The sequence below is a fragment of the Colletotrichum fructicola genome, assembly GCF_000319635.2.
Source record: "Colletotrichum fructicola Nara gc5 chromosome Unknown KSG_Nara_v1_contig09, whole genome shotgun sequence".
In the NCBI taxonomy this organism is placed as follows: Eukaryota; Fungi; Ascomycota; class Sordariomycetes; order Glomerellales; family Glomerellaceae; genus Colletotrichum; species Colletotrichum fructicola.
In genome coordinates, this window is record NW_027094059.1 from 327,967 (window position 1) to 341,575 (window position 13,609).

The 13,609-nt window shown below is 53.2% G+C and overlaps 4 protein-coding genes across 4 annotated transcripts; 1 reads left to right on the forward strand and 3 right to left on the reverse strand.

The window, feature by feature from the left end:
- Positions 1-1,277: 1,277 nt before the first annotated feature.
- On the reverse strand, positions 1,278-2,396 carry CGGC5_v014364 (Transcription factor atf21; the record flags this gene model as incomplete). Its single annotated transcript, XM_032023116.1, has 2 exons — positions 1,278-2,299; positions 2,360-2,396. The coding sequence occupies 2 exons, from the start codon at positions 2,394-2,396 to the stop codon at positions 1,278-1,280; spliced, it is 1,059 nt and encodes a 352-aa protein (XP_031880154.1).
- A 3,327-nt stretch (positions 2,397-5,723) lies between these two features.
- aurO-0 (FAD-linked oxidoreductase aurO) lies at positions 5,724-7,218 on the reverse strand (the record flags this gene model as incomplete). Its single annotated transcript, XM_032023117.1, has 2 exons — positions 5,724-6,211; positions 6,261-7,218. The coding sequence occupies 2 exons, from the start codon at positions 7,216-7,218 to the stop codon at positions 5,724-5,726; spliced, it is 1,446 nt and encodes a 481-aa protein (XP_031880155.1).
- Positions 7,219-7,931: 713 nt separating this feature from the next.
- Positions 7,932-9,682, reverse strand: CGGC5_v014366 (uncharacterized protein; the record flags this gene model as incomplete). The annotated part of the gene is made up of 4 exons (XM_032023118.1): positions 7,932-8,739; positions 8,790-9,198; positions 9,256-9,609; positions 9,661-9,682. The coding sequence occupies 4 exons, from the start codon at positions 9,680-9,682 to the stop codon at positions 7,932-7,934; spliced, it is 1,593 nt and encodes a 530-aa protein (XP_031880101.1).
- Positions 9,683-10,669: 987 nt separating this feature from the next.
- Positions 10,670-11,706, forward strand: yanD-1 (Short chain dehydrogenase yanD; the record flags this gene model as incomplete). The annotated part of the gene is made up of 2 exons (XM_032023119.1): positions 10,670-11,526; positions 11,577-11,706. The coding sequence occupies 2 exons, from the start codon at positions 10,670-10,672 to the stop codon at positions 11,704-11,706; spliced, it is 987 nt and encodes a 328-aa protein (XP_031880102.1).
- Positions 11,707-13,609: the final 1,903 nt, after the last annotated feature.

The window sequence follows — 13,609 nt, forward strand, 5'->3', positions numbered from 1 at the left end:
CGGGTTGGAACACGGACTCAGACGTCCTTTCATTGGATGTATCCCACTGGCAACACCTTGAAGCCAAGTGAACAGCACGTAATTGGATCGCGAGTCGTGCCTGTTCCGCATGTTCACGGCTTCGTCTGATCGCCTGGGCCATCTGAAAGAACGCGCAAATGCCGGGCCCAAAGAACGACGATGCCGACCCGTCGACTCAGAAAAGTTCACATCCCGTTTAACAGCCGGCTGGACATCGGACTATGATTCCACTGTCCGAAAGAACAGGAAAGAACATAGGTTGGATAAGAAAAGAAGCATTTGAGTCTATTTTACTGATGTGGCGGCAATGAAAGCCGTACTTGACCTACTTCCGAGCGGGATGCCCAGTTTGGACCGAATTCGATGCTTAGAAATAGTCGAGAACAGCGAAAAAATCACGCCCAGTCAGACAAAAAAATCCTTGACGATGAACTCAGTAGCCCTTGGTATGGGCGAGCCTTCGGTGTTATCTGCTCGGGCATCGGAGCTACTCGAGGTTTCAAGTCCCTCAAGACACACCAGTCCAACTGACACGGTCGAACGCCCTTTCGTGAACGACGACTCAGCACGTGCGTCTTCATAGGGCTATTGCGAAATGGTGTTCGCGATGGGAACCTATCCGAAACAGAAACCTGTCGGGTCTATTCTATGCCTCCGCGCGCCCCGCGCGCCCCAAGTGCCGCACGAGAGATGAGGCAGTATTCGTTATCCCACTCCCCGCGGCGACCTGCCATCGAAAACTCTCGAATGATTCGCGTAGCGCGTCTGCACTTGGCTGACAGAGATGGATGCGGTCCCAGGACACACCATGTTCGTTGAGTGTATCCATAGCGTCTGCGCCGCTTAGCCGTCGTTCACGGTTGTCAATTGAGTCGATCGGGTCTCCGTGGTCCGTCGTCCGGCGCGGCGGCTTTAAGCACCGCTGAAGATTTGAGTATAGGTGACATCAACTGGTTGACTGCCAGCTAAGCACAATTGATGGAAGGACGCAGGATTCAAGTCATTGATCTCATTAATTCATATCCCAGTGCTAAGCCATGAGGCCCTGGTCCTGTGTAGAAACAATCCTCTCCAAGACGCCCACGCTGAATGTCGCAATTCCAAACGCCCTAGCTACAGATGTGATTTTGGTAGCAAACTTTTCTTGCCGGCCTTCCGGACTTCGCCGCTTTTTGTCCTCAAGAATCTCTGAAGACCTGCCAAGCTAATGAGATGAGCTGGCGCAAGTCGATAATTCCTCTCCTCCGTTCATCCTCCTAAGCCATCATGAACTCCTGCGATTGAGCTCTGCCGCTATGAGCGATGGAGGCATCGTCGAGCATCGAGAACCCATCGTCGGAACCTAGTGCTGATATTTCGGATTTCCGCTCATCATTGTCGAACATGTCCCAGTCCATTGATGAATCTCCTCCGGCTGCTGTGTTGTTCATCGCTGCTCCCGCATTGGTTGTTGTCGCATTCGCCACCATACTGGACGAGACCAAGTTCTGCGCAGCGCCCGAGATATATTCTTCGATGAAAGAACATCCACATCCACCATGCTGAAGGACCATATTCTTCAGCATCAAGATTTCGCTCCGCAGTAGAGACGCCTCAGCGTGCAGGCTCTTGTTCACATTTTCCGCAACAACCTCCTGCGACTGCAGCTCCTCGATGCCCTTCTGCTTCTTTTGCCGGCACTTGTACGCCGCCTCTCTGTTGCGGGCGCGGATGCGGTTCTTCTTATCTTCGGTTGTTTTTGGAGCCTTAGTATCGTCGGCGCCGCTCACGGATGCCGTCGAAGCGCGTCGCGCGGCTGCGGACTTTTTCTGCACCTTTGCTCCCGTCAATGATGTCGTCGTCGCTGGCGCGTCTGCCGCTCGTGCCTTGGGTTCTGCGATACGAGGTCTGCCGCGCCGCCTCTTTGGCGACTCGATTGCTTCCGCCGGCAGGGGTTTCGTCTCTTGCTCGGGGCTAATGATCAAGGGGTCGACTGGAGGAGACTTGATGGTCGAATTCGGCGGCGACAGTACGGAGCTCACTGGCGACAACAAAGAGTTGGTTGCAGGCGAGTCCTGCCACACATGAGAGCTCCGTGTTGAGGGGGACGATGTGCTGTCGGAAATGATTGACGCCGCGTCGGGTGCTGAAGTCAGGGCCGAGGGCGCGACGAAGAACTGTGGCGTAGTGTTGGAAGCTTCATTTTCTCTTTTGATATTCAGTTGTCGCTGGAAGAAACACTCCGCTTGTTGCTGGTCTGATTGAGGTTGTTGTAATTGTTGTTGCGTGGTATATTCGTCTGTCGGGATGGCGAAAGAGTCAGAGAGTAGATCGTTGAATGCGCTACTCGACAACCCACTTTGAAGTGTACTCACACCTGCTGAGCCTGAATCCATGGTTGCTGAGCTCTGTGGCTTGTGATGTTGCGCCGGGGCAGAGAAGGTTTACCAGGGTATCTTGGCCTGTCAGGATGTGGTTGGCTAGGTTCGGGGCTCGGAATAGCGTCGCTCTGAGTGTGGCCGTGCTTTGTTGGTTGCCAAGGATATGGAATGGAGTACTCGAGGAATTGTATATGTGAATCAAGCAGTATTCAATTCCCAGGCTAAAATGGCTGTAGATTGGCGAACATATATATATGGCATTGCGAAGGGGGCGAAAAGAGGAGGTCCTGGGTACTTTATACAAGCCCTTCGCGGGGAGCAGGACCAGCACTCCAAGTCCGGTCTTTTGCCTGGGACGAACACGACACACGAGAACCGGCAGGACAGTAGCTCAACACGGTGGTGGACAGACAGGCCTTTGCCAACTAGATCGAATCTGGGCTTGAGGAGTGATACCGTACAAGGGATAGGACCAATCAGGTAGCACAATTGAATCTCAACAAGGTCGAGGAGCATGAGCAGCCACAATGCCGAGGGGGCTTGTGGATGGGCATCCCTCATCGAGATACTAGACATGCCGTGCCGCGCTTGAAAAGACCGCGTACCCGTGCAGGACCAAGCCACTTTCAGGCCACTAGGACGGTCCAAAAGCACATGGAACAGTTCCAGAGGCAGAAATTGGAAGAGGGGCAGCAGCTTGTCAGCTAACACTGTACAATGACGACTGACGTCCCTCCAACGCCATCTCTACGTCCTGCTTTCATCGTGCCAAGGGAGGGGCCCCGGAGATAACCTCCGGGCACGATGGCGCAACTCATTGGGCCGCCACCGCCCGGAAATCCATCCGGACCGTCGGCCTCTCTCAACGGTCAGTCTCTTCCCCACACATTGTTGGACATTAACCAAGCAATGGATGGAATGGGGAGCTCGTGGCTGATCGGCCGGGAACTTCTTAATGGCCCAGCTCTGGCGGCACCAGTTCACGCACTAACATGCCACTAGAATGGAATCGTGTGCCCAGTCTTCCTAGTGTTCCCAGTGTTCCCAGTGTTTCCAGGCACATTAGACACCCCTCACAAGACACCGCTCCACGAGGTGTTTCCCATTCCCGTGGCATCCCCACCTCTTGCTCCCATCATCCCACGCAAGTTGTGCAACTCGCCTGTTTTCTGCCACCCTCCACAGAGCAGCCAAGCAACTGTCCACGTTTCCCGAGTTCCCGAACATGCCAAATGATTGGAGCTTTCCACCCTGTTAGTCAAGAATTGTGGCTTTGAGTGGCGAATACCCTGGTCTATGTGGCACATTCAGCACCCCCGAGCCCCATATCCTGCCAATGGAGGTCTTTCGGAGAGCTTTCCATCGCACACGTACTGTCTCGAAAACTCAACAAACAAGCACATGAGCTTTATCGCCCCCGTGAAGATCTTCCAGCACAACGTCACACGCGCCATCATTGGACGACGGAACCATCTCCTCGACCTGGCATTACAAACTGTTCCTGAGTCACCCCGTCGGGAGCCGCACTATTGCAACCCATCATCTTGGTTTACTAATGCTAGGCCGCGCACGACCTTCGGGGTTCTCTTAGTGGGCGGGGCAAACTCCGATGGACTTTTCAAATCTCGATCTGAAGAAATCCCATGCTATCCACCCGGTGTATCATGCCGCGGGGATCGTCAGGTTGTCCGGAGAAGAACCTCCTGAAAATTCCTGCAATTGCCTGCCGCAACTGACTTGATTATTGGTTTCCAGAGCTTTCTTGTTTTCTATTCTTCTTCGCCCCCCACCCTCCAGTCGTGTACCGTCTACTGGGACACGTTGGAAACAATCAATGCCGACATATTGGGTCTGAGCGCGTTTTCTTTCGGTTTCCACGATTGCAAGATCGTGATGAAGACTAACATTCGTTGTTTTCAACTAACCCACCGCCCTAGTGCCGCCGGTCACTGAATCGGTCGGCCCAATGCAAAGGGCCAGCAACGTCATTCAGCACGCGACCGAAGGGGCCGACGCGATCGGTATATCGGCATTCGAAGCTTCAATTGACGGTCTGGACTCGAACGGGCGGTGAATTATTCGCTGTCCAGTTGTCTAGCGCACCAACTCACCTGCCCAAATCGTCAATCGCGAGCATGCCAATGCCAGATTCAACCTAGGCCGGCCGCATCTCCCGTCGCCGGCGTTGAGGCCAGTTTTCCAACTAAGCTGAGACTAACCAGAGACAGGCTGAAAGAGGAAACCAGGAGGCGCTTGTTGCTTATGCTGCATCGTGGTCTTGAACCTTGTGTCCCACTTGCCGACCTTGCGCGCCCAAACCCGTTGATGATTCTTCCCGGGGTCGATTGCCAGAGATCGGTCCGGCTGCCGTTCTTTGCACCGTTTCTGTGCCGGGACGGTGCATCGATGCAAGCCCAATTGCGGGCCCGAAAGCTCCGCACTCTTCGGCCCTCGATCGAAGCACACACTATCGTCTGGGCTTCTGGTAGATGAAGCTTATCGGAAGGAAGACTTATGATGCTGCGCCGCTCGCCGGCGGGAGTGGCCGCCTGCGGGGTGACCTTGAGATCCATGACGATCGTCAGGTCGCCCAGATTGCAGCTCGTCTTCGGCTAGTCGGAACCCAATCATCGCTACCAGAATATGTCTAGGACACAGAAGTTCGGCTGAGAATCTGGACAAGAACTCGGCACGAGGCTTCGCAATGCTTTCACGGAAGGCCACTTCCTGCTAGATTCAAGGGATCGTCGACGGGCGCGTGTAAAACATTCGAGAGTTCCCCGCAAGGTGAGGCTTCACGGAGGAGATTCCGGAAACCAATAAGAGCGTAGGAGGAGCGAACCGCAACGGTTGTTGGCCGTTTGCGGCTCCTCAAAGTCCCTTTCCGGCCCCCAATTACTCGCTGAACGCCAACTCATCATCGAGTTACAGCCTCACCACCTCCGGGCAACGTTCAGACGACTGCCGAACGCGGTCTCGGCCCAGATCAGCCAGATCCCAGATCGCCTTCCGAGACATCCAGGGACATTCCACTCACCAGGGTTTCCGCGTTGGGTATTTATGCCTTTGAGATGCACCCAACAACCTTGCAGAGCTGTTGAATAACTGGTCTTGGACACTTTGCTCACGAACGCAGCATTGAAGACAGATAAGATGTGACATTGCGCCAACTCGTCAGATGATCTTCTCATTAACTGCCAATAGCGTCGATCAAACCTTGGTGAATTAGAACTCTGTTTATTCATGTGGAATGGAATGTCTTGGTCGGAACGATGCTCGACCAATTCCTCGGCCCGAGGAGGCCTCACAGCAGTCGTCCCGTCGGCGGCTGAACGCCCGACATCACAACAGCTCCAACCGCGGATATCCCGTCCTGAAGACGTTCTCAGGGTCGAACTTGTTCTTAACCCCCTTCAACCTCTCCAGCGTCTCCTCTCCGTAAGTAGCCACCCAATCTATATCCGATTCAGGGGACAAATTGCGGTAGCCGTAGGGCAAGGTCAGACCCTTTTCTTTCAACTTGGCTATAAGACCATCATTCCACTCTTTATAGCCTTCGAATTCCGTGGTTTCACCTTGAGCATCCTGGACACCAGCGTTCGGGTTGAAGATACGGTGGCGCTTCCGCAGCGGGTAGCACGCCTCCGGGTTCGGCTCTAGGACCCTGCCATGAGCGCTGTGAATGACGTTCGCGCACCACGGCCCAGGAGGAGGGTTGGCGGCGATAATGTTGTTGATTTCTGGTGTCATGTACTCAATCGTACACACTCGTGGGTAGTAATGAGTACCCGACGGGTTGGGGAAGGAGCTGAAGAATTCGTAATCGGTAGCTGTGGGTGTCAGCGCTTGTTGTAAACGACAGGCCAGGATGCGACATACTTTCTGCTACAGTGTCCAAGAGGACCGTCCCAAGAGATTTGATCTTACGATGAAACTCCCAGCCCTCGTCGAGGTTACCATCCGTAGGTGTCCATACGAGGAAGAAACTCAGGACAGGCCCAACGCCAGGCATCGCCATGTGAGTAATTTCTGCCGCGGTATTGATAGGCAAATCCTTCTCCATCTCGCTGAAGTTGTTCAAGACCTGGCCGGTCTCAGAGTTCGGAAATCCTACGAGACCACCCAAGCAGGCTGTCTCAGGATACACCTTGAGTCGAAGCTCGACCACGATACCGAAGTTGCCGTTGCCGGCACCGCGAAGTGCCCAGAGCAAATCCTTTCCGTCAAGGTGCTGGTCAGTGTCGACCACCTCGCCGCTCGCGAGGACCAATCGGGCCCCCAGGATCTGGTCAACACCAAGACCATAGAAGGCGCTGGAGTACCCGTATCCGCCGCCCATGGCCCAGCCCGCGATTCCAACGCCCGAACACCATCCGTGAGGCGTCAGGAGTTTGTGTTCATGAAGGAACTTTGACAGGGCGAGGCCTATGATACCGCCACCGACACGGACCGACTTCCTGTCCTCGGCGACGACGGCGCTGTCAAGGGCGCGGAGATCGATCATGATGCCATCTTTCCCTTGGTTTTGAGTAAAGCTAAGGTCGTGTCCGCCAGCTCTAATACCGAAGGGCAGGTTCTGAGCCTTTGCCTCTTGAACCACGGCGGCGACCTCGGCGTCTGTTCTTGGTCTAAGGATGGCAAGAGGCTGCTTTGTCGCTGCACCATTGTAAAACGGTCTCACGATCACATAAGATTCTGATGAGGGTGTGTATATAGGTAAATCGGGATACTTTTCGGCAAACCCTTGAAGCTGGGGCGCATCTTTGGCGATCTGTTCTCGTGTTGACGCCTCGGGGTTGGAGATGCGGAATTCGCCGGTTGCTTCAAGCGATGCCATCGTGATTGGTCTCGTCGGTATCTGTTTACGCCAAGTTTCTGTTGCAGATTCCTTCAACGAGAGGGTAGCCTGCTTTTATTGACAGCCTGGACTCTTTATCAATCCACCAGACCCCTCACTCCAACGCAAGTCGGACCAGATCACGACGTGTTGGAACAGGGGTCTTCCGGACCCTTGAATGTGAAGTGTGACGGATGCTCCTCTTGAAGAACCGAGATGCCCAATCGCCATCGTTGAGCTTGAAGTGGATCGCGACACTTGCAGGCTGCCGAGGGGCTAATGCCGCTCACGTCAGCTTCGGATGTTGCGCAAGTCGAGAGATTCAATTGGCAAGACTCCAAGACGCTAGATGCAGTATAATGGAATCCGACACAGTCTATATTGGCTTATGCGTTATTCGTCATATTCTCAAAGTCCGATGTATTTGCGACCGAAAGAAAAAAAAAGCATCGCAGTTGAAAGCAAAAGCCCGTTCTAACCATACGCCAGTTTACCCGCCAAGCAGCCCCGCTCTCCCGTTGGTCCAACATATCATGCCGGAGATGCACTCTGGAAAGGGACTTTGGTAGTCAAACGTTACCCATTCTGTGAGGTCTTTTCTCAAGTGGGCTATCAGTGCCGCTGAAGAGTCGATATTGCAACGGCAAGCTGCAGAAATGCTGCAGGGTCTCCGAATGTGGCGCGCCGTACCTGCACCGCCGATGTACGACCCATCATGTTAACACGCGTTCTTTTTCGACAGTCATGCGATGGAGGACTTGATAGGATTGATCGGAAAGTTCGAAAAGAACGTCGACGTCTTCCGACTCGGCTCCCTCATTGGCAGAAGGGATTTGAGCCACGTGCAGCACCAACTTTTCGAAGACTTTCACACCCTTCGCATCGTGAATGTTATCAATCCACATAACCTTTGCGAGATTCCCCTTTGCTTTTGGCCAGGTTTGTGCGAGCGAATTGCGCAATGAAGACAGCTTTGGTAACAGCCATACATCGTCGTTATCATCGAACACGGCCGTAGACCCGATGACTAGTATCCAGGCTAGTAGAAGTCTCGATGAAGGTGTTTGCGCTCGCGACAGGTCAACTGCCTGTAGCGTCTCCCGAAGCCTGTTTGATAACCAGACGAAACGCAATCTGGCACCAAGAATGTGGAGATAGAGTGTCGCAATGAAGCCAAGCATGGCCAGACGCAAAGATTCCGCCATGGTACCGTCATCCAGCTCGAGGTAGAGCAGCCGATACTGAATAGAAGTCATGAGTTGTTGGAACTTGATAGGGTCTATCTTCTGTGTTCGGAACAAGATTTTCACCATGCTAGAAAAGTCTTGTAGATCTTGGAATATGTAGCCGAGCCGGAGATCAAGAGACTCAACAAAGTTTCGCATAGGAGAGGGCCCTTGTGAGGGTGTAACTCCCCCGGGTGAAGGACCTAGAATGGAGGCGAATGCCGGCTCGTAGGAAAGGTTATCGCTAAAGTACACCGGACTTTCTCCCGTGATGAGCGACCAGCCGATATCAACGCTGATCTGGGTAAGCCTTCTGAATAGACGCGGCCGACACGATAGACTCACCGGCATATCTTTGCAAAGAGCTGTAGGTTATGTCTAAAGCTCTCAATTCCGCCTCTTAGTTTGACTATTTGCCGAAGACCAGCAACATGCGCAGCTGATGCCGCATGATCTCCGAACATCTCTGCCACCATACTCATAGTCACAATTGTGGCGACCGTTGAGTCCGCGATGGCCATTTCCTTGGAAGCAATGTTCTCGTTCAGATAGGTCAACGACTTGCAAATATGGTAGTTGGTTTTCTTGCTTCGCTTGCTTCCCAGAAGCCAGTCATGTAACATCGCGACAGTGAAGAGGACGGAGTGTAGATAGGCTGGATCCACCAGCAGCCAATGGAACCACGGAGTCTTGCTTGCGTCAAACCGAACGCACCACTCAACAGGGTACATGGCTTCCTTGATTATGGCATAGACTAAGCATTGATGAGTATGACTGGATCTGATTGGAAGGGAGGTCCAAGACGACGTACATTCGAATAACATCTCTTTTGAGCTCGAGTCAATCTCATCTGCAAATGGGCAAGCAAAGACGTCAAAAGGGGTACGCAACAGTCTCAGAAGACCCTCCGGTTCGTCTTCATCACTCAGGCTTGCAGGGTCTTCTATCATCAGGGGGCTCCATGTCGACTGAGGCACCGTTGGCGCGGGATCTGACGTCCGAACACTGTCCGTAGTTATTGGGGCCCTGTCGCGGTTCGGCACGACCCGCGGCTGTGTTGCGCGTGTGTTCTTTCCTCGCATGACATGGCTTCGGATCAACTTGCGGTCACCCGAGTTTGGCTTGCCATTTGAGTCTGCGATGACAAAGGCAAACCCCTTGTTCGCTGATGAAGCGAGTCAGACATGAACACGTTGACAGACATAGAATGCCATACCACCGGACTTCTGTTTTCCCATTATGGACCGCCAAGCTCACTGCAGTGCCCCAACATACGTAGAGTCTGCGGTTTCCAGGCTGCCAGCGATGATCGCCTGACCTGAACTTCTTCCGGCTGCTGTCGGGTTGCGCGTGGCTGAAGCTATCGGAGATGAGCAATGCTAATTCCGCAAGTGTAAGTTTTAGATGAGTGGCCGACTCTCGCTGACCGGAGTAAAGCTGTAGGCCAAGAGTTGAAGTCTACTGTTGACCCAAAAGGGAATGCAATGAAGAAGCTGAGGAGTTAAGGTCTCAGAGACAGGTAGGCTGAAGCAAAAGCCGTTTGGTGCGAAGACACGTGCCCAATGGATCCTTACTGTTCCTTCATTCATCGTAAGCCTACGCAGTCGCGTACCCCGCTCCGGTGCTGAGCGCCACAAGCCCAGCCATGCTGACACTCGATTGTTGCCCTCTTCCGGCCTAGCGGCTTTCTGCGAGGATTCGTTCCCCAATAAGATTACTTAAATGGGAGAGCAATCGAGGAAAAACACACGGGTATCCGCTTTTAAACCCTTTTGTTAAGCCCGGAGCACGCGTGGTGTATCCCCGAGCTGTTCCGGGATCAAGGCGCAATCAAGTGGGGCTTGGTGCCGGTCGGACTGGGTGACTCCCGGGCTCGGGCCCGGTGACGCTTCCGAGCATGACCATTTACCCCTTTAGGTCATCATTCGACGTCTTTTCATAAGGGCAAAACAAGAGACTTATGCCCAAAAATGGATGGGCGAAGCAATAACGAGCTTCATTATGTACAGGTGCTGATGACTTCATGTCTTTCCTCAAAATATAAGAACACCACTGAGACGACAAGATGGAGAGACTCAAACACACCTTCAACGACGACATTGAACACTTACATCGCAATTTCCCCAGAAAAAGCTTACAGCAAATATCGCATACCTATACAGCCCACCACATTGCCTCTTATCATGACGAGCTCCATCAACCTCCCGCCCCTAACCTCAGGCACAATGGGTTTGACAGTGAAGGCCATGTGCGCCAAACCGCAAATGCCTCCCAACGATCTCTCGCTCTCCGGACAGACTGCAATCATCACAGGTTCCAACGCCGGGATCGGTTTGACTTGCGCGGATATGCTGCTGGAGCATAAGCTGAGCCATCTCATCATGGCTGTACGATCTCAGAAGAAGGGAGAGGAAGCCGCATCAAAGTTACGCCAGACGCATCCTTCAGCCAACATTGAAGTTTGGCCTCTGGACATGATGTCATACGATTCCATCCAACAATTCGTTGACCGGTGTGCCACGCTTCCCCGCATCGACTTCGTCATCCTCAACGCCGGTATCGTGAAGGAGCATTTCCAGCTCTCGCAATATGGGCATGAAGAGTCAATCCAGGTCAACTACCTGTCAACGGCGCTCCTAGCCATACTTTTGCTTCCAGTTCTGAAAGCAAAGAAGTTTGATGGAAAGGCTCGGACTCTGTCCATCGTCAACTCGGGTACATCCTTGATGGCCAACTTCAAGGAAGCCGACAAAGTACCTCTTCTACCTGCCTTTGACGACGAGACGACGTTCAACAACCTTGAGCGATATCCAAATTCGAAGATTCTGGGCCAGTGCTTCATCATCAAGCTTGCCGAGTACGTGAGAAAGGAGGATGTTGTCGTCAATCTCGTCGATCCAGGCTTGACTAAAGGAACAAATCTACACACCAACCTGAGCGGCATACTGAAGGCTTTCATGGGAGCGGCCAAGGGTCTTACTGGAAGACCACTCGAGAAAGCCGCATCAACCTATGTCAATGTCGCTGTGGTGAGAGGGGAAGAGACTCATGGCAGCTTCCTCATGGACTGGGAGATCTCTCCGTAAGTTTGCCTTCCAAGTTAGTAAGAGCTTAGCTAACACGACTGTCAAGATTCGCCTCCATGCTATACGAACCAAAGGGAAAGGCAGCCACCGAGCGCCTTTGGGAGGAGACTATGGAAGAGCTCGAGTTTGCCGGGGTCCGTTCGATCCTTCGGTCCATGCAGGCAGGCTCGAGATAAGAACCGGACGATTTCCGGGGAACATTTGGCCCGCCAGTCTGGATTGCTCTTTGGGTTGCTGCAGTTGGGTGGTATGCATAGAGTTTGGGCCTTGACGGATCCCATCGAGGCGATGTCTCTGTTGGACAACGGCCACCAATTTAGCGAGTGTGCAAATAGACGGTTCTCTCATAGTCGAACATATGAGCTTGTTGATTCTTTGGTACTTCGTGGCTAGCTTCATTACTGTAATAGAAAGCGTTCTTCTTTCGGACTATTCCATGTATGTCTCCTTCTTGTCTTGTGAGCCCAACGAGAGTTCTTCGAAAGTTCCTCCTTGGCAGCGTCGAAAGTTCCTGCCGTCTCACTTGAAGTATCGGTCGAGAAGTATCGAATGGCAGAGCCGTTGGCGGTGGTATAGTATACTACGGCATCACTGCGCCAGCCTAATAGGCCTCGGCCAACCTCCCAAATTGCACGCATGGCGTGTTTTCGGTTCGCCTCCACAGCTCTTGACCAGAGGCCGGATGAGATGATTACGTAGATTGTGAGAGTTGGAGGATGCTCTCAGCCTTAAACAGTTGGATCAACAAGCAGTTCGCATTTCCAAGGCGCAGATCAGCATAGCGTCTGTTCGCTGTCTCCGAGATTCTGGCCATGATCTAAGCGAGGAATATCAAGTCCGTACCCAGTTGACTTACATGGTGATCCTGACGCCATTCGACCCGGTGGCAAGACACCCAGTTCGTGAAAACGGGTGTCTGAATGCACCCATCCAGCTGATAGAGACCTTCACGCAGTTTGGAGGGCACCCGATAGGCTAGAACCGGTTCGAATTCCTCGCGCAGAGTCCCCTCTCATCTGGCAACTTCACGATACTACCCGAAGATCTGGAAATAGCAATGGCATCGCGGAGGGAGGCAATCAACCAACAACGGTCTCGCACTCTCTCCATTAGCCTCTCAAGGACCTTCCGCAAACTGATGACCCGGTAAGATGGCCGATTCCAGCCATGCAACCGATGCCAAGCGGTCGGGTACACTCCAGACTCCCAACAGCCTGTCAATGCATGCCAAGAATCATTATCAGTCAGGGATAATGAGGGGGGCAGTCCTCGACCAATAATTTAAGCTGCGATAGCAATTCTGCTCAGAGGCATTTGAGGAACATGGTGGACTCAGCTGGGGAGCTGAGGTTTCCTGGAAAAGACAGACTACCAAGACTTCCAAGACGGCACCATGTGCCCAGACGGAGCATTGGCATCGCCAAGTCAGGACCTAAAAGCCGCGAACCGAGACATCGTCTACGACGATTTGCGCGACCCATGGTCTTTACTACGGCTGCAATAGAGTCTTTGGTGATACTTTGAATCCAGAAAAACCAAGACACTGTAGAAAGTTCCCATCACAAGCTCCGAATGAAGAAGGCCCCTTCTACATAGCCGGAGAAGTGCTGAAAGTGTGCCCCGGGCGAGTCAGTGTATCTCGCTGCCAAGCGCGCCACCGCGGTGAATCGGTTCGAATACGGAAGCTTCCTTTGGCCGGAATAGCCACATGACTGAAGGTTCCTACCAGTTGGTTCGGTGTTTGGGACAGTAGAAAAGTGTCGAATGAGGGGATCCATGGTTACGAGCCTGCCTTTCACGGCCAAACCTGCGGCACGGCGGCTGCACCATGAGCGCCCTACCGATGGCATCGATTGAGTCGCGCCGCACAAACGTTCCTGACGATAGCTTGGCGCGAGAGAAAGGTCTTGGCGGATGGGCCTGACTTTAAGCACTTTGTCGAGCAAATTGCCCCGGAGAGATAACGATCACGCGCGCTGTTGCAGTTGCGATAACGGTGGAGGGGATTACGCCATGCGACGACGGACCGGGGAGGGGATAAGATTGAGGGACGCGCGCCTCCAGTTGGTGTTGGGGACG